The 20,588-nt window shown below is 39.7% G+C and overlaps 1 protein-coding gene and 1 long non-coding RNA gene across 2 annotated transcripts in view; one reads left to right on the top strand and one right to left on the bottom strand.

Annotated features, from left to right (window-relative positions):
- LOC125116213 (cytochrome P450 2C42) overlaps positions 1–5,216 on the bottom strand; it is a 30,824-nt gene extending 25,608 nt beyond the window's left edge. Inside the window, exons 1-3 of the mRNA XM_047761236.1 lie at positions 5,008–5,216; positions 3,326–3,488; positions 2,999–3,148 (exon numbers count right to left, since the gene is read on the bottom strand). Coding sequence (XP_047617192.1) covers positions 2,999–3,148; positions 3,326–3,488; positions 5,008–5,175 — 481 coding nt within the window. The 5' untranslated portion in view covers positions 5,176–5,216. The remainder of the gene's footprint in view (positions 1–2,998; positions 3,149–3,325; positions 3,489–5,007) is intronic.
- Positions 1–8,927, top strand: part of LOC125116214 (uncharacterized) — a 74,176-nt gene extending 65,249 nt beyond the window's left edge. Inside the window, exons 6-8 of the long non-coding RNA XR_007132281.1 lie at positions 5,695–5,761; positions 6,436–6,985; positions 8,898–8,927. This is a non-coding gene — a long non-coding RNA (uncharacterized LOC125116214). The remainder of the gene's footprint in view (positions 1–5,694; positions 5,762–6,435; positions 6,986–8,897) is intronic.
- Positions 8,928–20,588: the final 11,661 nt, after the last annotated feature.

Raw genomic sequence — 20,588 nt, 5'->3', positions numbered from 1 at the left:
TTTAAACTTGAGTTGACCATTACATCCTAGCTAGTTAAATAAATTATTTTTAAAATACTCCACCCCGGAGTTCCCATCATGGTGTAGCAGAAATGAATCCAACTAGGAACCATGAGGTTGTGGGTTTGATCCCTGGCCTTGCTCAGTGGGTTAAGGATCTGGCATTGCTGAGAGCTGTGGTGTATGTTGCAGATACAGCCTGGATCTGGCTTTGCTGTGGCTGTGGCATAGGCTGGCAGCTGTAGCTCTGATTGGATCCCTATCCTGGGAACCTCCATTTGCCATAGGTATGGCCCTAAAAGGCCAATAAATAAATAAATAAATAAACAAACAAACTCCACCCCTCATCTCTTTTTTAAATACCCCAATAACTCATGGTATAGCCTTATTTTTATTAAGACCTAATAATTCAAGTTATTAGCACAGAATTACATGTGTCTACAAAGCACTGATAGAGGAAGAAAGAAGACAGTGACCTGGAAACCTGGAAACTTTTTATGTATAATGAATAATTAAAGGATCCGTGTGTAGGAAATCAGAGAGAAACCTAAAGAGCAAGAAATTATGAGTAAATTCAGATGAAAGGGATAAATGTAAAGAATAATAAGCTACCCATGTTGTATGAGAAGAAAAGCTAACATGAATAAACAAAAATGAAAGATTTGATTGCATAAAAGTAAAATGATGAATTTTGTCTCAAACTTAAGTCACAGGTAGGACAAACATAAAGTTTCATTTCATTATGGGGCAAGAATTTCCTTCTCTAGGAAGTACCCATCATCTCCAATCAAACATTAAATTTCATTGGTTTGCCCTTTTGTGGATTTCTTTTATATTGCTCTCTACAGAAAACAGGTAGAGAAATTAGAGGAATGGTTTTGTTTTTGGTGGGGAAAAAGTATGAAATAAAATTTTAGTCAAATGACCTACAACTAGTCAAATAACTTGATGGATATAAAGCCCCCTATTTCATGTCTACAGACGTAATTAAGGATAACTTGAATAAAAACTAATGTGAAGAAATGATAAAGTATAGGAAACCTGCTCAGTTACCTCTCCCAATGCCATTGAACTTCTCAGGGCTTTCAGCTTTTAGAAAAAGTTTTAATTTAACTAGAGGAATGGAGAGTTATTAGGGAAACCTTGAGGCCTTTATGTGATTTGTGATTCACAGGTAATATCTAATTTTTTATCTTTCCTTTCACTACATTTGGAAGAGTGAATTAAAAAACAGAGAAATTTGGATGCAAGCTGAAAATTAGAGTCTTTGGGAAAAGAATTTCATAGGTCAATAATAACTACCATAAAATTTCTTACTTAAAACCCAGTACAGAGTGGGGGAAAAGATAAGCAAATCTAAGAACAGGGTCAGCTTATGGTTAGGGAACACAGGGCAAAGAGTTATTAATAATAGATGAAATCTAGTTAAGTGAATCATTTTATAAACTGGTATTTGTGTATTTTACAGAATTATGCTATAGCATATGCTTTCTAAAAATGTGTAAAACAATGTTAGGTACTGTGTAACATGAAATAATTCATGCTGATAGTTTTTAAAGTAGTCCTGTGTAGGCAGCCAAGGCATGGAAATGACCTAAATGTATATTAGTAGATGAATGGATTAAGAAGATGTGGTACAGATACTATTCAGCCATAAAGAATGAAATAATGCCATTTGCAGCAACATAGATACAAATAGAGATTCTCATACTAAGTGAAGTAAGTCAGAAAGAGATAGAAAAATACCATATGATGTCACATATGTGAAATCTAAAATATGGCACAGGAGTTCCTGTCGTGGCTTGGTGGTTAACGAATCTGACCAGGAGGTTGCAGGTTCGATTCCTGGCCTTGCTCAGTGGGTTAAGGATCCGGCGTTGCCATGAGCTGTGGTGCAGGTTGCAAGCATGGCTCAGATCCCATGTTGCTGTGGCTCTGGCATAGGCTGGTGGCTATGGCTTGGATTCAACCCCTAGCCTGGGAACCTGCATATGCTGTGAGAGCGGCCCAAGAAATGGCAAAAAGATAAAATAAATAAATAAATAAATAAAATATGGCACAGATGAACCTATCTACAGAATAGAAAGAGACTCATGGACATGGAGAACAGACTTATGGTTTCCAAGGGGGAGAGGGAGGGAGTGGGATGGACTGGGAGTTTGGGGTTAGTAGATGCAAACTGTTACATTTAGAATGGATAAACAAGGAGATCTTGCTGTGTACCAGAGGGAACTACATCCAATCACTTGTGATAGGCCATGATAGAAGGTAATATGAGAAAAAGGATGTATATCTATATATATGTGTGTATGAGTGGGTCACTATGCTGTACAGTAGAAACTGACAGAACATTGTAAATCAACTATACTTTAATTAAAAAAATTTAAAGAAATAAAACAGTCCTGTGTGTACAGGACTATCACAGTTGCTGAGGGCTGTACTAAGGCTAATATCCAAGGAGATATTTAAGCACTTAAAACCACAGATAGCATCAATACTGGCCACTTATGAAGGCAAGTGTCCTAGAAGAAACTATCAGATGTGTCAGTGAAGCTGATCATTCAGAGACCAATTCAGTGAAAGGACATATCAATTTTTTCATGTGAGGGGTCATTCACTGGACAACTATTCCCCAGTAAAATGTTCCAGAATAGGTATCCCAGATGCTACAGGACAGCATTGCTATTTAACTTTTTGAGCATGTGAGACTCAAAGCCTTCTATACTCATGATGTATGATTTAAACATAAAGCTGGACAGAACCTTTTATACTCACACTGCTTGTACAATGGTGCACACATACAAGCATAGGTCCCCAAATCCCCCTTGGTTCCCTCTTCTTCACACCCTCCCTCCTCCACATGAAGCCTGACAACCATTACCCATATGAAAGATGTGGCTGCCCCTGAAATGTTTCCAAAGACGTCGTTGGAGAGAGAGCAGTCTGTTAAGGTCAGAGTCTGTTAAGGTCAGAGTTAACAGAGTATAGATTCACCCACCATTGGTTTTTCTTAACTCCTCCACAAGGCAGCAGGCTTCCTCCTGAATGCGATCCTCAATGCTCCTTTTCCCCATCCCTAAATTCCGCAAGGTCATGAGGGAGAAGCGCCGGATTTCCTTCCATTTCTTTCCATTGCTGAAGATGATTCCTACCAGGAGGGGAAACAGAAACTAGGAGGAGGGTCCCAGGCAGGGAGGACTGAGCTGACACTTAGCATCCTCACAGATGGACCATGCTCTGCCTGAAGTGCTCTTCAAATTCCTGTTTCCCATCCTCCCCACCCCAGCCCATTATCAATGTCGAGTAAGCACACATGCACAGCTACCAAGTCCTTTCTGAGTTTTTTCGGCCACTGGGAAATGGCCTCTTCCAGAAAACTCCTCTCCCAGATCAACCAGAGCTTCCTTCACTGCTTCATATCCATATAACACCACAGTGGGCTTGATGCCAAAATACACGGTGAACACAGGGCCATAGACTTCTGCGAGCTGGGAAAAGGAAAAGAGATTCACATATGAGCAAAAATGAAGTCACAATCTGGTCTACATTTTATGAATGATTAAGATGGGATTATCATCATATTGTTGAAGTTTTCATTCTGCCACACACACATTTTCAAATATTCCTCAATATTAGATGGAGATTGATAGAACTGCTATTTATGGAGGGTCTATCCTGTGCCAGGCAATGATCATAGTCTTGGTTAATGATCCCATCAATACAGTTAATCTTCCCATCAACTCTTGAGTAGGTTTAGTTGCCCCGTTTTTCAAATAAGAAACAAATGTTCAAAGAATTTCAAATTCATTTCAGTGTTCCCCAGCAAATAAATAGAAGACACACACGTGCACACTGCTTGGTTGACCCAGGACTCCTGAGCAATTCATCAGCCCCGATGCCCATCTTGGGACCAAAAATCAGCTGAGTGCTTTAGAATCTCTTGTGAAGCTCCTCCCATGGGGCTTCTGACACAGTGAGCCTATAATAAATCCTAGAAATCTACATTTGAAAAAAATTACACCAGATGACTCAAATGCCCGGCCCAGTTTGAGATCCGCTAGTATTACTAACACAGCAAGAGTGTAAGCATCACAGGCCAAAAGGATCCTGTTACCACCCAGGAGGTTTTGACTAATTTGTTCTTTTGTTCACTTATGTTTATCACAAATGTACAGATATTTTCCCAACATCAGACATAATTTGCACCTTCAGAGAGGTTTAATTTGAAAGCTGGTTAATCTGAAAAAAAAAAAAGAATAAAAACAAACCCCTACAGTTTATATAGAAGACAACCTTTGAATGAAATCTAAAATGGAACAAATAGTTCCATTACCATTTATCTTCCGCCAAAAATCATAGCAAATGTCTGTGAAACAGCATAGGATTTGCATTCCTTTAAGCAGCAACAGTCCCAAATATTTGCCACTTTACCACCTTATATTCATTTTTGGCCACACCCATGGCATATGGAAGCTCCTGGGCCAGGGATCAAACCTGTACCGCAGTTGCCTCCTGTGCCACAGATACACCTCAAGGGAACTTACACCACTTTATTACTTTGATTCTATCTTACAATGACAAATATTTCTGTTCATGAAAATGCATTTCTCTGTTCAATTTCTGACACTTTGATAAATTAAAAAACAAAAATCAAACAAAATATATATATATATACAGTCTTTGTGTGACTGAGTCACTTTGCTGTAAAGTAGAAATTGACAGAACACTGTAAACCAACTATAATGGAAAAAGTTAAAATCATTAAAAAACAAAGCGATTTGCCTAAAGCCAAAACAAAATACAAAAGCAAAAAAAACAAAAAACAAAAAACAAAAAAAACCCCAAACAAAACAGCAAAAAAAACCCCAGTGGAAATACCAACATTCACAGGGAGCATTTGCTGTAATTTCTTTAATACTTTGCCTCCAGGAATGCATTTTATTTAAAAGTAAGGATTAATTTCCTTATCCTTTGCAAGCCAAGGAGGAGGAGGATGAACATACTTACGTTGCTTAAGGATTTGCTGATGTTCTTAACATCCAACTGTAGGATATTTCCAAGAATTGGGAGAGGAGTGGGGCCAGGTGGGAGCTCCCCTTTCCCAGAGCTCTGTTTCCAGAGTGAAAGGAGAAGCAGACAGGAGAGACTAAGCACCAGGACCACAACCAGATCCATGATGCCTTCTCACAGAGTCTGAGCTAGCAATCCAAAGCTTTTGTAACACTTCCTGCTAATCCACTTGTTAGCTTTCGTTTATAAAGTGGCCAATCAGCTGGTGCACTCAAATCTCTCTCTCTCTGAATGAACTTTGGCCTACTGATAAAGGTAAAAATTAAGAGTTCTTTAGTCACATTTTTTTTTCTTTCAGTACCCCACCTGGAGATTAAGGTTTAATGGTCTGGGCGTGTCCCAGCTAATAGTATTATTTTAAAAGAAAAACACAGAAGTGGTTATAGTATGCAGCCAGGATTGAGAACCACTGAAGCAAATTATTTGGTTCCAAAAATTGCTCAGTATTCTGAATTCTCAGACTGATAATTAGTTAGGAAATTATGACTTTGAAAGAAGTGAGTGTATTTTATACCTTGTATATAAGAAATATTTATCCTATAATGCTTCATCAAATACTATAATACATTGTCCTTGAAAAAGGAAACTTTTAAAATAATTTAATGTACTGTTCTAACCTTGCAGCTACCAAAATATTAGCTTGCAAATGTAATTCGCATATGGTGAATGACCAGCTAGCAATTGGCATGTGGTAAGTTTTCCTTTTTTCTTTTAACTTTTAAAAAGTTAATTTAAATTTTATTATTAACCATGTAATATACTTACACATTACTAAATACTGAAAAACAGAAATCAGCTATATAGCCCCCAGTCCCTCCCACTCTTGAAGAAGTTTCTTCTGATAGTTCCCTCCAGTTACCTATATGCTATGATCAGCATGTGCTAAGTTTTTCACACATATTTTACCATTAACTTCCTCCTATAAAATACTGAGAAGTAAACATTTTTAGTTTTCTTTTTCAAATGGGGAAAGGGAGACCTGTTCAGTATCACACAGCTCATATGACAAAACTGGGATCTGAACTGAAACATCACATGTCTACTGTGATGTACGTTGACTTGCACCATCGCTGTCTCGGGAATAATTTCATCAAAACAAACCAAAACCCTAAGAACTTTATTTTCTCTGAAAGCACTGTTCACAAAACAAAAGGCTTCCCATTAAATAGAAGTCTCCTATTTGACTCCAAGGAAAAACTGAGAAGGATTGTCCCCTTCCATCACTAAAGAGGAGAAACTTGCTGAAGTAACTGAGAAAAGAGCCCATTTCACAGAATTTAAGGGGGAGAAACTAGGGCTCCTTTACCTTCCCAGTCACCTCGTAACACATTATTTCGGTTGCTTTTTTTCCCTTGTCATTTTCAGAAACAATGGAATGAAGAATGCACATCAAGGAAGGGAGATTCTAGCCAGAACAATAGGCATGGATTCAGTGGAGGATGGGAGGCAGGGACTTCATTTAACAGACCCACAGCACAACATGAGACCTGAAAAGAAGATGCCATTTAATGGTCATGAGGTTCTAAATGCCAGGAAATGGTATACATTACTAGATCACTAAGGACAATGCTCGTACAAACCATGTTCTATAGATATCATTGTATTTGTTCTAAGTTGATTAATGAAGTTACTTCTAAGCTCTTTTCATAAGGAAAATTAAGATTTGTCAGACTGCAGTTAGACATGTTTACAGGAATTCTGACAATTAACAGAGAAGTTTCATACCTATCACATCCCTTCAGAGTCTCTCAATTAACTTTACCTACAGTAAAATTATTCCTATTAGAGAAGAAGCTGGGCTTTGAGAATTCAGTACTTGGGCCAAGGACATGGTGTCTATGGCTGGTAAAGCTGTGGCTGGACCCTATATCCCCTGAGTCTTGTATGCTTCCCTCCAAGCAAGCATTCAGTTCAGGTAAGGGCCAACATTTACTGTGTTCACCATAATTCAGTATTGATTCACCCTCATCTGTAATATTTAAAATAAACATTGAGTTAATAATTACAGCATCAGCAGATTAAAACTGGAATCAGAAACATTGGTTGTGTAACCTTTGGAATTTGAATGAGCCCAGGCCTCAGTGAGTCTTTTAGCTAGGATAAAGGGCAGTAATTTGCTGCCTGGATCACACAGCTACAGCCTTTGAAAGAGCTGCAATATTTTATTTGAGGTAAAAAAAAGGCTCAGTTGCTGTCTTTACAGTAATCATTTTATTACTTTGCCCCGCTCCTCCTGTTGGTCCCTTATCTTTTTACAGAATGAAAGAATTATAAATATTTTAGAGGCAGGAGGGATTTCAGAAATCCACTCATCTAATTCCACCTCACTGAGTGGAGTGACTCAGTGAGGTGAAGTGGCACCAACATATCAGGACAAGACCCTGTCCTAGAATCCAGGTTTTCCAACACCCTGTTCAACAATTTCTCCCATCATTTGCATCACCTTGAAGTCTTCTGCAGTTAAAGAGTAAGATAAACCTCAGCCTAGGTAGAATTATAAATTGAAACTCTTTAAATAACCTTTTTCATTGAAGCATAATATACACAGAGAATGCTGCATATGTCTTTTTGTCTTTTCTAAGGCCGCGCTATGGCATATGGAGGTTCCCAGGCTAGGGGTCTAATCGGAGCTGTAACTGCCAGCCTATACCACAGCCACAGCAACCCGGGTCCAGAGTCACGTCTGCGATCTACACCACAGCTCATGACAACACTGGATCCTTAACCCACTGAGTGAGGCCAGGGATCGAACCCGCAATCTCATGGTTCCTAGTTGGGTTCGCTAACCACTGCACCACGATGGGAACTCCTATTGCATGTGTCTTAAATGTATGGCTCAATATACTGTGAACACATACCATGCAACCAACAGACAGGTCAAGAAAAGAATTAGCCAGGACCGAGAAGCCCATTATGTCTCCTCTACTCATTCCTTACCCCTCACCCCAAATGTATTCTGTTTCAGGCCATAGGTTAGCTTTGCCTGTTTGTAATCTTTAAATAAATGGAAGCATACATTATGTTTTTAAAGTATCTACTTTTTTAACACTTAATTCATTTGTGAGATTCTCTGGTGCTGTTGCAAATAATAGTAAAATTATACTTTTTGATTAGTTTTGTATAACAATTTTATAATTTATTTTTTGCATTGTATTGTTACAGATATTTGGATTGCTTCCAGATTGGTATTAATCTGAATGTTGCCATTATGAACATTCTTAACTATGTCTTTTTGGTGTCCCATTGTACTGAATTTCTGTTCAACACATACCTATGAGTAGAACTTATTCACTTTAAGTAAACACTGCCAAATAATTGTCCAAATGGTCGAACCAATTTACAATTTTATTTTGAGAATACCAATTCCTTCACTTTCTTGCCAGCACTTAGAATAATCAATCTTTTTTTTTTTCATTTTAATCATTCTGACAGGTATATAACAATACCTGAGGTTTGAATTTGCATTTCTGTGATGCTTAATTAATAATGCTGAGCCCTTTTCAGATGTCCATTGGCAATATTAAATCTTTTGTGAAGGGCTTGTATATTTGGATATGAGCCCATAGTTGCTTCCATATATATGCATACAGGTATATATATAATATAGTGCAAGTATATAGAAAAGTTGGCAGTATGTATTTGAATACTTTGAGAGTAAAATGCTGACCTAGTGTTCTAAAAACTTGAAATATATAGTATGCATCTTCTAAAAACTAGGTGATTTTCCTGTATAACCTTAACACAAACTTAAAATTCAGGAAATTAATATTGGTGCATTTGGACCATCTGCTTCTTATCTTTTTTTGTTTTTTTTTTTTTCTTTTTAGGGCCATAACCATGACATATGTGGTTCCCAAGCGAGGGGTCCAATTTGGAGAGCTGCCAGCCTACCCCACAGCCACATCAACATCAGATCTGAGCCGCGTCTGCAACCTACATCACAGCTCACAGCAACGCCAGATCCCTAGCCCACTGAGCAAGGCCAGGGATCGAACCTGCAACCTCATGGTTCCTAGTTGGATTCATTTCTGCTGTACCAGGACAGGAACTCCTGCTTCTTATCTTTGTCTTTCACAATACATCCCCCAAATATTTCTCATGTCTAGCTGAGAATTTCACTTCAAAACCCAGAATCACACTTTGCAACTAGGTATCGTATCTCTTTAGTAAACTTTGTCTGGAACTGCTCCTCATTCTTCCTTGACTTCCATGACTTTGCCACTCTTGAAAGATATAAGCTGGGATATTTGTAAAATGACCCTTAGTCTGAGTTTATCGGATGTTTCCTCATGATTACATTCAGTTCATGCATCTCTGACAGGAATATTACAAAATAATGGCTTTTCTTCTTCTTGCATCCTATTAGGTGACAATTTCATTCTGTTTCATTATGGGTGCTATTTGCTTTGATTACTTGGTTAGGTTATTATTTGTTGGTTTCTTCTCATCAACCCTCATGGGGTCTGACTTTCTAAACAAGCCAGCTCCCCCCACCTGCTCCACGTGGGTGCCCTCCTTACCTCTCTTGGCTATGATACCCCATGCTGGAGTGTCCTTAGCAGGAATGCTCGCTTCATCCTACTTCATGCTACATCCCCTCCCCAGGCAGCTCCATCCTCTGCTGCAGTGCCCTCCTTCCCTACACAAGCTAAGACACCTTAATAAAGAAATCATTTTTAAAGATTAATTAATTAAACCTCAACAATACAAATACAAAGCAGTTTTTTAAAGTGGGTATACCTTGTAATGACAGTCCACAAAGAAAGAAATATGACAGTTCAAGGAGTTCTTGAAATAATGATCAGCATAATTATTCAGGGAAATACTTCTGAAAAATATGGTTAGGTACCATTCAAACTTCATGTACAAGGCTGAATTTCAAAAGATTGACAACAGCACTAATTAGCAAAGAAGCGTAAAACCAGTGCTGTCAGATTTTACTGGGAAAAATGCAAAAAATTGTACTCACTTTGGAAAAGGAAAAGTAAACCTAACATCCAATTTATGTCTGGGGACCATAGGTTGAAGTGACAGCTAGAAAGACAGGACCACTTGCTTCCCAGACTAGTGGCATCAGCTGGCCTGACCTGTCCTAGGCCCCAAAGAAGGGCAAGTTCAGGGGTTTGGAGAGAAACACGGGTTTTTCAATTTAATTTTCAGTTTCCACATTAGAACGTGAGAGTCTCAGCTTCCAATTACCAGAGCACCCTTTCTGGGGGGTGTAAGTTTGGTCCACATCACCTCCACAACCACTCATGTGTGTGTGCTTTTCCAGCAGGGTTTTAAGCTATACTTGGGGGAAACTTCTGCAGAGTCCAGAGTTTACTGAGCATCCTCAGGGTCAGCCAACAATGATTTGTCCCTGGATCACTCATTCCCTCATTCATTCAATCATCCCACAAAATGAGCAGGCACATTCCAAATGGAAGGCCTGAACTTCCCTCACTCTTCCTAAGAATCCTCCTAGAGAATCCATGAGAATCAGAATCTGTACTTTTCCTCTTTTATATTAAAAATTATAAAATATTTTATATACAAATATGACTACAAGACTGGTCCAAATCCAATATACAGAGGTTATAATGAGCAACTGAAAAAAGTCTCTGTCTCCATACTGAGCTCTAGGTCCTATGCTGAGAGTCTAGTCACACCTCTGCAGGAAGAAGGCTCAAGATCAAAGTCTTAGCAGCTTCTCTGGAGGAAGTGGATATAGTTAGTAACATGATATCAGGGGACAGAGTGAATGCTGATGATATGGAAAAAAGGATCCAGGAAGACCTTCAGGTAGGTTACAAAGCCAGTGCTCATTTAAGCATTCAAATCAGAGAACAATCCATCCTACACCAACGTGGCTAAGGAATAGAAATAAAAACCCACCTAGCAGGTATTATAAAATGAAGGCTCCACTGAAAGGGTATATCAACCTTTTGAGGAAAGAGGAAATGAAATTGATAGGGATAGAGCAGGGTAGTTACATAGGCAGTTGTAGAAGTCCCATTAGGGGACCACAGAGAGAGAGGAAAACCAAGGGAAAACTTTGGGAGACCACTGTAAGTTAATAATCACTCAAGAAAACCATCAGAACGTTGTGGAACGAAGTAGGCTTGCTCAACTATAAAACCATAGTAAAAGCATGAGATATGCCTCAGGTCATTAAGTGAGAGGCCTGCATTCAGGTTCAGCAAGATAATGATCCTTAGGATTAATGGCAGGAATTTAAGGGAAAGATCACATTCCAAAGTAGAAGACCCTGATTATACAGAAACCTGAGCCGAATCAACATATTTTAGTATATGTTAGCATCCTTCTGCTGATTTGAATAAGCACCATGACAGTCCTAGTTTGAGTCAATTAGTCTCTTACCTGAAACGAAGGAGCTAGTTTGTAAGCCTCAGGACTACCTGAAGAATGAGGAAGAAGGCAGACTTTTCCCACTCCCCAGTTTCTTTAGATTATGAAAATGTAGCCCACCTGATTCTCAGGGCAGAGCCTCCTTGCCTGCCCACTTGCATCTTTCACAAGTATCCTCTCTTAATAAATCTACTTCTTCCCTATCACTTTGTCTCTTGCTGAATTCCTTCTGTGCTGAGACACAAAGAATATGAGCCTCAATAAGTCCAGATGCTGGGTGAGTGATTCTAATTTAAAAAAACATCGATCCAAGTTCCAATTTGGGTTTATGCCGGGTTCAAGTCAGAACTGTTTGTGCTGGAGGTCAGCTCCAACAATTGGGTCCGGCAGCCAGGGTGTCTCCTTTCATCCTGAAAGGAGACAGACAGCATCAGCGAAATAACGGAGACAGCCTCTTTGTCCCTTCTTTCAGGGCGCTGGACTGCTCAAATTTTATTGGCATAAGTGGTTAATTATATAGACAGTTTTTCACTACATATTACATCATAGTGTCAAAAGTACATTGGTTAACTATTAGGCTTTGTTTTTTTGTTGTTTTTGTTTTTTTTGTCTTTTTTTTTTGCCTTTTCTAGGGCCGCTCCCGCAGCATATGGAGGTTCCCAGGCTAGGGGTCGAATTGGAGCTGTAGCCAATAGCCTACGCCAGAGCCACAGCAACACGGGATCCGAGCCGCGTCTGCAACCTACACCACAGCTCACGGCAACGCCGGATCCTTTAACCCACTGAGCAAGGGCAGGGACCGAACCCGCAACCTCATGGTTCCTAGTCGGATTCGTTAACCACTGTGCCACGACGGGAACTCCTAGGCTTTGTTTTTTGATGACATGGTACAGTAGCAATACATCATGTTTTAAAATCTTTAGCCTAACTAAATTTAGTGAGTACAGTTCAAGGACAAATAGGTGCAGCATATCATGTGGGAAAGAGGAGACCCAGCACAAACCATCTCATGGCCAGCTAATTCCCAAAAGCTGAAGAAGTTACAAACACAAAAAATCCTGTCTTCAGACTAGTGTCTATCTTCAAAGTGTCCTTGGCAGAGAGACAGTGTGAGAATATACAAATCAACTTTAGATACCGCTAAAAGTTTCTAAAATCAAGGACAAAACTCACAGCTGGGTTTCTTTTGATCAAGAATAATATGTCTAACTTCTATGAACCTCATTAAAATCCTAACTCTAAAGTTTACTGTATAACTGGTTAGTAGATAAACACTACGTTTTTAATTAAGTTGGATTTAAATAGGGGAAAGTCCTTCAGGATGAAATTCTTATTATATTATTATTGTAATTTTGTTAAATCACAAATCACCACAGGAAAATAAGAATGGGAAATAAGAATAATAAGCAAATAATCAGGAAAGACTGAGGAAAACTGAATAACAAATAAAACAACAGGAAAGACTAGGTCACCCGAGAAACAATCCATGTTCTCCAGTGCAAACATGGAAATTGTTTTCCCAGGAAAGCCCCAATTCTTCCCCATCAACATCAACATGAGAGCCGTGTAACCTGAGGCCTGCCCTCGGCTTGTACCGTACAGGCAGGCTTTCATCTTGACCAGAAGCCCACCTTCGGCATGTACCATTCAGGCAGGCTTTCATCCTGTCCAGAGGCCCACCTTTGGCATGTACCATTCAGGCAGGCTTTCATCCTGTCCAGAGGCTCACCTTTGGCATGTACCACTCAGGTGAGCTCCCTTCCTTGGCTAGGAACCTGCCTTCAGGTTTTTCTGCCATCAGGCAAGGTCCTTTTTTCTGATTAGGAGTCTGCCCTCGGTTTTGCACCATTCAGGCAAGCTCCCTTCTTTGGCTCCTTGTATTTTTTCGGCTCCCCACAGTTTTGGTTTCAAAATGACTGAACTTTATCAACATAAAAAAGGGTAGCATTTGGGGTATTACCTGTCATGGCAGAATGTGGCTTGGAGCAAGAAGTTGGATATTCTGAAGACCTAACAGAAAGTGATATAAAAATCTCAAAGAAATGCTGGAAAGAATCATTTCTTCTTTTCAGAGGCAGATTCTGTGCCTGGAGCTAAAAGCTCATGTTCTTTGGTTGAGAGCTTAGGAGGCAGAGCAAAATCTCTTCACTTGTGGAGATGAGATTGTAGACTTGACACAAAGAATGACCCAATCGTGATTAAAGTCCAGCTTCCGGACATGGACTCTCAGGTAACTGATGATCCCAATGGAGCATCTGGCAGGTACCATTTGCTCCCTGATCTCTGTGCATGGGGTACCACTTCCCTTAAAACAGGAGGGTCCCATGTCCCTCTCCTGAGACCTTCCCCTGAGGGAAGGCTGTCTTCCTCCTCCTTTACTCCCAGTCTGAAGTTTCCCTTGGATCCAAAATAACTGATCTTAAAATCAAGAACAGGAAGCTTTTTCTTTCCCCACAACACAAATCCAAGTGTCTACTCTTGTTAGAACCAGTCTCTGGAAAACCCCAGGTCCTAGGGCAGGTCCTGAGAGTGAAAAATCTTCGTAAGAAACCTCACCTCTAGGTGTGGTCCCCTGGACTCCTCCCCTTCATTTTCTGAAGGATTTTCAGATGTGGTGAAGTCAGGACTGAAATCAGTTAAAACCAGCTGCCCAGCCCTGTTTCCAGTGACTCACACTAGGGCATGAGCTGTGGGGTTGGAGAGGAAGCAGGTTACCCTTTCATTTAAGTCCAAAGATGTGGTAAAGAAGTTAATCCTTCTGATAATGGTGGAATAACTTGATCAGTCTCACCTTCCCATGGGTAACAATGTGTCAATCTGGAGAAATTGTTCATAAGAAAACAATTCTTGGAAGTCACTGGAGAATCACCCAGATGGGCAGATCCTGGAGAGGACACCTGTGGATTCTCTGATGGTGAAGCTTTTCAGCCCAGGACCAGCTCCTTGAGTGATTTCACTTGTGCTCACCTTGCATCTTGACAGTATTGTAGTTGTCAGAACAGCTTTCGTTAAACAAAATAGTTTATTCATTTATGTTGTTCTTTGTATTATCTAGATAATACAAGTATCAAATTTTAATTCAACAAAGTCAGTCTAATTTTCCCTAGGAAATACAATTATTTTCTGTGAGGAGATCAACCACCAGATCATTTGAAATGTCAAAACACTCTTGCCTCTTTTAATGTTTTCTGTCCTAGGGTGAGGAGTTCCATGACAATCCCAGGCTTCTCCCCAGATTCATATGTTCCCCTGGAGGAAAAAGGAAAGACATGGAGGGGTCCAAGAGAGCCTTCACCAGCCCTCAGCACCAGCTCTAACACACCCTTCTTTGGGAATCCAGGGCCAGCTTCTGAATAGTCAGTAATGCTTCCCTCCTGCTCCCTGTGTCCTGAGCTCACTTGTTGGGAGCAGCTACCTCGAGCTTGGATCACTCTCTCTCACTCGCACTGGGAGCCCTGCACAGAAGACGCAGGTCTCAGTGCTTGCTTGACAAAGGGTTCCCTGAACCCTCCACCTGCAGGGACCACGATACTACATGGGCAGCACAGAATTCTTCATCCCACATGTCCTGTGACCCTGTTGTGTTTTGACTTCTGAGGCAGAATCCTCTCTCTAGGTATTCAACTGGAGCCCAAGTTTCTGTGGCTCCTTCTGGGGCCCCAGGACCAGCAAGGAATAGAAAATCAAATCCTATGGCTTCTTGTTTTTTATGGTTTTCTTTTCTGTGCAAAAGTTTTTGAGTTCAATTAGGTCCCATGGGTTTATTTTTGTTTTTATTTTTATTACTCTAGGAGGTGGATCTGAGAAGATATTGCTGTGGTTTATGTCAGAGAGTGTTCGGTTTATGTTTTATAAGATCTAAGAGTTTTATAGTATCTGGTCTCATGTGTAAAGCTCTTTAAAACATTTTGAGTTTATTTTTGTGTGGTGTTAGAGAGTGTTCTAATTTCATTCTTTTGCATGTAGCTGTCCAGTTTTCCAGTACCACTTATTAAAGAGACTGTTTTTTCTCCATTGTATATTCTTGCATCCTTTGTTGTAGGTTAGTTGACCATAGGTGTGTGGGTTTATTTCAAGGCTTTTTATCCTTTTCCATTGATTTGTATTTCTGCTTTTGTGCCAGTACCATACTGGTTTGACGACTGCAGCTTTGTAGCATAGTCTGAAGTTAGGGAACCTAATTCCTCTAGTTCCATTTTTCTTTTTCCATATTGCTTTGGCTATTCAGGGTCATTTGTGTTTCAATGTAAATTAAAAATTTTTTTCCTAGTTCTGTGAAGAATGTCATTGGTAATTTGTTAGGGATTGCACTGAATCTGTAGATTACCTTGGGGTAGTACAATCAGTACTGATTCTTCTAATCCAAGAGCATGGTATATCTTTCCATCTGTTGTGTCATTTATTTCTTTCATCAGCATCTTATAGTTTTCAGGGAACAAGAACATACTTTAAAACAATGCAACCAACAAGGGCATAATCTCCAAAATATATTTACAACTCATACAACTCAACAACAAAAAACAACCCAATCAAAAAATGGGCAGAAGACCTAAATAGACATTTCTCCAAAGAAGACATATGGATAGCCAATAGACATATGCAAAGATGCTCAAAAATCACTAATTATTAGAGAAATGCAAATTGAAACTACAATGAGGTACCACCTCACACCAGTCAGAAGGCCATCATTAATAAGTCTACAAATAACAAATGCTAAAAAGGTATAGAGAAAAGGAAAGCTTCCTTCACTGTTGGTGAGAAGGTAGACTGGTACAACCACTATGGAAAACAGTATAGAGGTTCCTCAGAAAACTAAATGTAGAACTACCATATGATCCAGCAGTCCCACTCCTGGGCATATATCCAGAGAAAACTACAACTTGCAAAGACACATGTACTCTGATGTTCATTGCAGCACTGACATAAACGACAGCAACATCTTCTCAGATTCACCTCTTAGAGTAATTACAGTAAAAACAAAAATAAACAAATGGGACTTCATTAAACTTCAAAGTTTCTGCACAGCAAAGGAAAGCCTAAACAAAACAGAAAGACAACCCACGGAATGGGAGAAAATCCTTGCAAATCCTTGCAAGTGAATCAACTGACAAGGGATTCATCTCCAAAATTTAGAAATACCTCCTACTGCTCAATACCAAAAAAACAACCCTATCAAAAAATTGGCAGAAGGTCTAAACAGACAGTTCTCCAAAGAAGATATACAGATGGCCAAAAAACACCTGAAAAAGATGTTCAACATCACTCATCATTAGAGAAATGCAAGTCACAACCACGATGAGGTACCACCTTACACCAGCCAGAATGGCCATCATCCAAAAGTCTACAAACCACAAATGCTGGAGAGGGTGTGGAGAAAAAGGAACCCTAGTACACTGTTGGTAGGATTGTAAATTGGTGCAACCACTGTGGAAAACAGTATGGAGATGTCTCAGAACACTAAAAATAGAACTACGATTTGATCCAGCAATCCCACTCCTGGGCATCTATCCAGGGAAAACCATGACTTGCAAAGACACATGTACTCCAGTGCTCATTGTAGCACTGTTTGCAATAGCCAAGACATGGAAACAGTACAAATGTGCATCGACAGAAGAGTGGATCAGGAAGAGGTGGTACATATACACACACTTTATATACATATATATACACTTTAAAATTACTGACTCACAAAATGTGAGAGCTATCTTGATAGTATCCATGAGGATGAAGGTTCAATCCTTGGCCTTGCTTAGTGGGTTAAGAATCTGGCAGTGCTGTGGCTGTGGTGTTAGGCTGGCAGGTACAGCTCTGATTGGACCCTACCCTGGCAATTTTCATATGCCAGAGGTGCAGCCCTAAAAAAAAAAAAAAAAGAAAAAAGAAAAAAAAATCGGAGTTCCCGTCGTGGCTCGATGGGTAACAAATTTGACTAGGAACCATGAAGTTGCGGGTTTGATCCCTGGCGTTGGTCAGTGGGTTAGGGATCTGGCATTGCCATGATTTGTGGTGTGGGTTGCAGACTCAGCTTTGCTGTGGCTGTGGCATAGGCTGGTGGCTACAGCTCTGATTAGACCCCTAGCCTGGGAACCTCCATATGCTCCAGGTGCGGCCTTAGAAAAGGCAAAAAGACAAAAGAAAAAAATACCCCAGGTGATTCTAATGCCCACCCTATTCTGAGATTAACTACATTTATGGACACTGAAAGAGTATGAGGACCACAGAGGTAGTGCCAGGACATGCAGCATGAGATGAAAGACAAATTTCTTCCACCAGGGCTCTGATACACTACATCTCAATTTCATTCATTCATACTCATCCTGAAAACAGAGCTACTTTCTTGACATCACGCCTAATTTGATTCTGTGGAGAAATTCAATTTTCATGGCCATTGTGAACAAAATGACTTCTTTGCTTTTAGGGCTGCACCCATGGCATATGGAAGTTCCCAGGCTAGGGGCTGAATTGGAGCCACAGCTGCTGCCCTATACCACAGCCACAGCGATGCCAGATCCAAGCCGCATCTGCAAACTACATGACAGCTTGGGACAACATTGGATCCTTAACCCACTGAGCAAGGCCGGAAATTGAACCTGCATTCTTATGGATACTAGTCAGGTTCTTAACCCACTGAGCCCACGTGGGAACTCCTCACATGACTTCTTGAATGAAATGCCGTACTTACAAAACACGCTACTTAACATTTCCCTTCGGCCAAAAATCTAGAAAATGGCTATGAAACAAAGAAAAGAAGCAATGATCCCACTTCTGCCACTTTATTATTTGGATTCTACCAAAATACCTAAACATTAACAGACTAGAAAAGGCAACCAAAACAGAAAAATTTACAGAAGTATATAAAATTTGTTATATACTTCACAATGACCAATTTTAATAATGTGCCTCCAAGAATGTATTTTATCTTTTACATACAGATCAATTTCCGTCCCCTTTCCAGGATGCTAGTGGACCATAGAGCAGACTTACCTTGCTTGAGGACTGAATGATATCATTAGCACCTAACTGTAGGCTATACAAAATATTTTATCCCTCATGTGTTTAGGGAGATTGACAATTTAGATGATTTCCATGCCACCATTTCCCTTTGGATTTTCTCCATTAAATCTGCCTAATGTACATTATTCCCATTTGAGGGAGGAAGAAGCAGACTCTCTGAGAGTCAGTAGTAAAGGCAAGGACACACAGACTCCAGGGAACACTTATGCGTGGACTTGAACTCTTCCTTCCACAAAACATTCAGTTCAGATAAGTTCACTCACATTTACTGAGGATGTGCTGTTGTTCAATAGTTCATGATTGACCCTCATCACTGAATTTCAAAATAAATCAAAATGATTAATGTAGTTAATAATTACGGCAGCTGTTTATTTTAATGAGGGTTAGACAAGTTCTGTTTTGTAAACTTTAGAGCTGAGTGAACCTAGGTCTCTGTGAACTCTTTTAACGTGGACAAACTGAAGCACTAATTTGCTTCCTAACTCACATGACCTAAGAGAACTATACCAGTTTTTTGTTTGTTTGTTTTGTTTTAGGTTATTACAAAATGCTGACTATAGTTCCCTGAGATATACAGTACGTCTTTGTTGGTTAACTGTGTTATATTTAGTAGCATGTGTCTGTTCATCTCAAACTCCCAATTTCTCTCTCCCTTTCCTTTCTCCTTTGGTAACCGGGAGTTTAATTTCTATATATGTAAGTATATTTCTGTTTTTAATACAAATTCATTTGTATCATTTTTTTAAGATGCCACTATAAGTGACCTCATGGTATTTGTATTTCTCTGTGTGGCTTACTTCAGTTAGCTTGATAATCTCTAGGTTCATCAATGTTGCTACAAATGGCATTATTTCATGCTTTTTTTTCTGGCTAATATTCCATTGTATGTATGTATATACACACACACAAACACCATATCTTCTTTATCCATTCATCTGTTTGTAGAGGGTTAGATTGCTTCTATGTTTGGCTATTGTAAATAGTGCTGCAGTGAACAGGGAGGTGCATTTATCTTTCCAAATATGTTTTTCTCCGGATATATGTCCAGCAGTGAAAGTGAAGGTTCATACAGTAGCCCTATTTTTGGTTTTTTAAAGGACCCTCCATGCTGTCTTCCATGGTGGCTGTACCAATTTACATCCCCACCAACAGTGTACTAGGGTTCCTTTTTCTCCACACCCTCCAGCCTTAGGGTTTGTAGACTTGTCGAAGATGGCCATTCGGACTTGAGTGAGACGATACCTCATTGCAGTTCTGATGTGCGTTCCTCTAGTAATTAGTAATACTGAGCATCTTTTCATGTGTCTTTTGGCCATCCATATGTTTTCTTTGGAGAAATGTCTATTTAGACCTTCTGTTCATTTTTAAATGTGTTTCTTTTTGTTTGTTTGTTTGTTTTGCTGGTAAGGTACATAAGCTGTTTGTACATTTTGTATATTAATCACTTGTGGGTCACATCATTTGCAACTAGTTTCTCCCATTCTGCAGGTGCTTTTCATTTTGTTTATGGCTTCCTTTGCTGTGCAAACCTTCTAAGTTTATTTAACCTTATTTTTTTTGTCTTTTTTTTTTTTTTAAGGGCCGCACCTGTGGCAAAAGCAAGTTCCCAGGCTAGGGTTTGAATCAGAGCTGTGGCTGCTGGCCTACACCACAGCCACAGCAACATGGGATCCTTAACACACTGAGCAAGGCCAGAGAGCAAACCCATGTCCTCATGGATACTAGTCAGGTTTGTTACCACTGAGCCACAATGGAAACTCCTTATTTTTGTTTTTATTTCCATTCCTCTAAGGGAAGGATCCCAAAAGATTTTGCTGCACTTTATGTTAGAGTGTTCTGCCTCTGTTTCCTTCTAGGAGATTTATAGCATCTGGTCTTACATTTAGATCTTTAGTCAATAAGTTTATTTTTGTGTATGGTGTTAGAGAATGATCTAATTTCATTCTTTTCCATGTAACTGTCCAGGTTTCTAAGTGCATGTGCAAATTTTTATAGGGACATACATATTATTTACTTTTTTTTTGTTTTGTTTTGTTTGGTCCTTTAAGAGCCGTACCCAGGTTAGGGGTCAAACTGGAGCTGTAACTGCTGGCCTACATCACAGCCACAGCAATATGGGATCCAAGCCATGTCTGTTACCTACACCACAGCTA

This window comes from Phacochoerus africanus, chromosome 15, assembly GCF_016906955.1.
Source record: "Phacochoerus africanus isolate WHEZ1 chromosome 15, ROS_Pafr_v1, whole genome shotgun sequence".
NCBI classification, from domain to species: domain Eukaryota; kingdom Metazoa; phylum Chordata; class Mammalia; order Artiodactyla; family Suidae; genus Phacochoerus; species Phacochoerus africanus.
The sequence above is the reverse complement of the archived record's forward strand: the minus strand, read 5'-3'. Positions and strand labels throughout refer to the sequence as shown.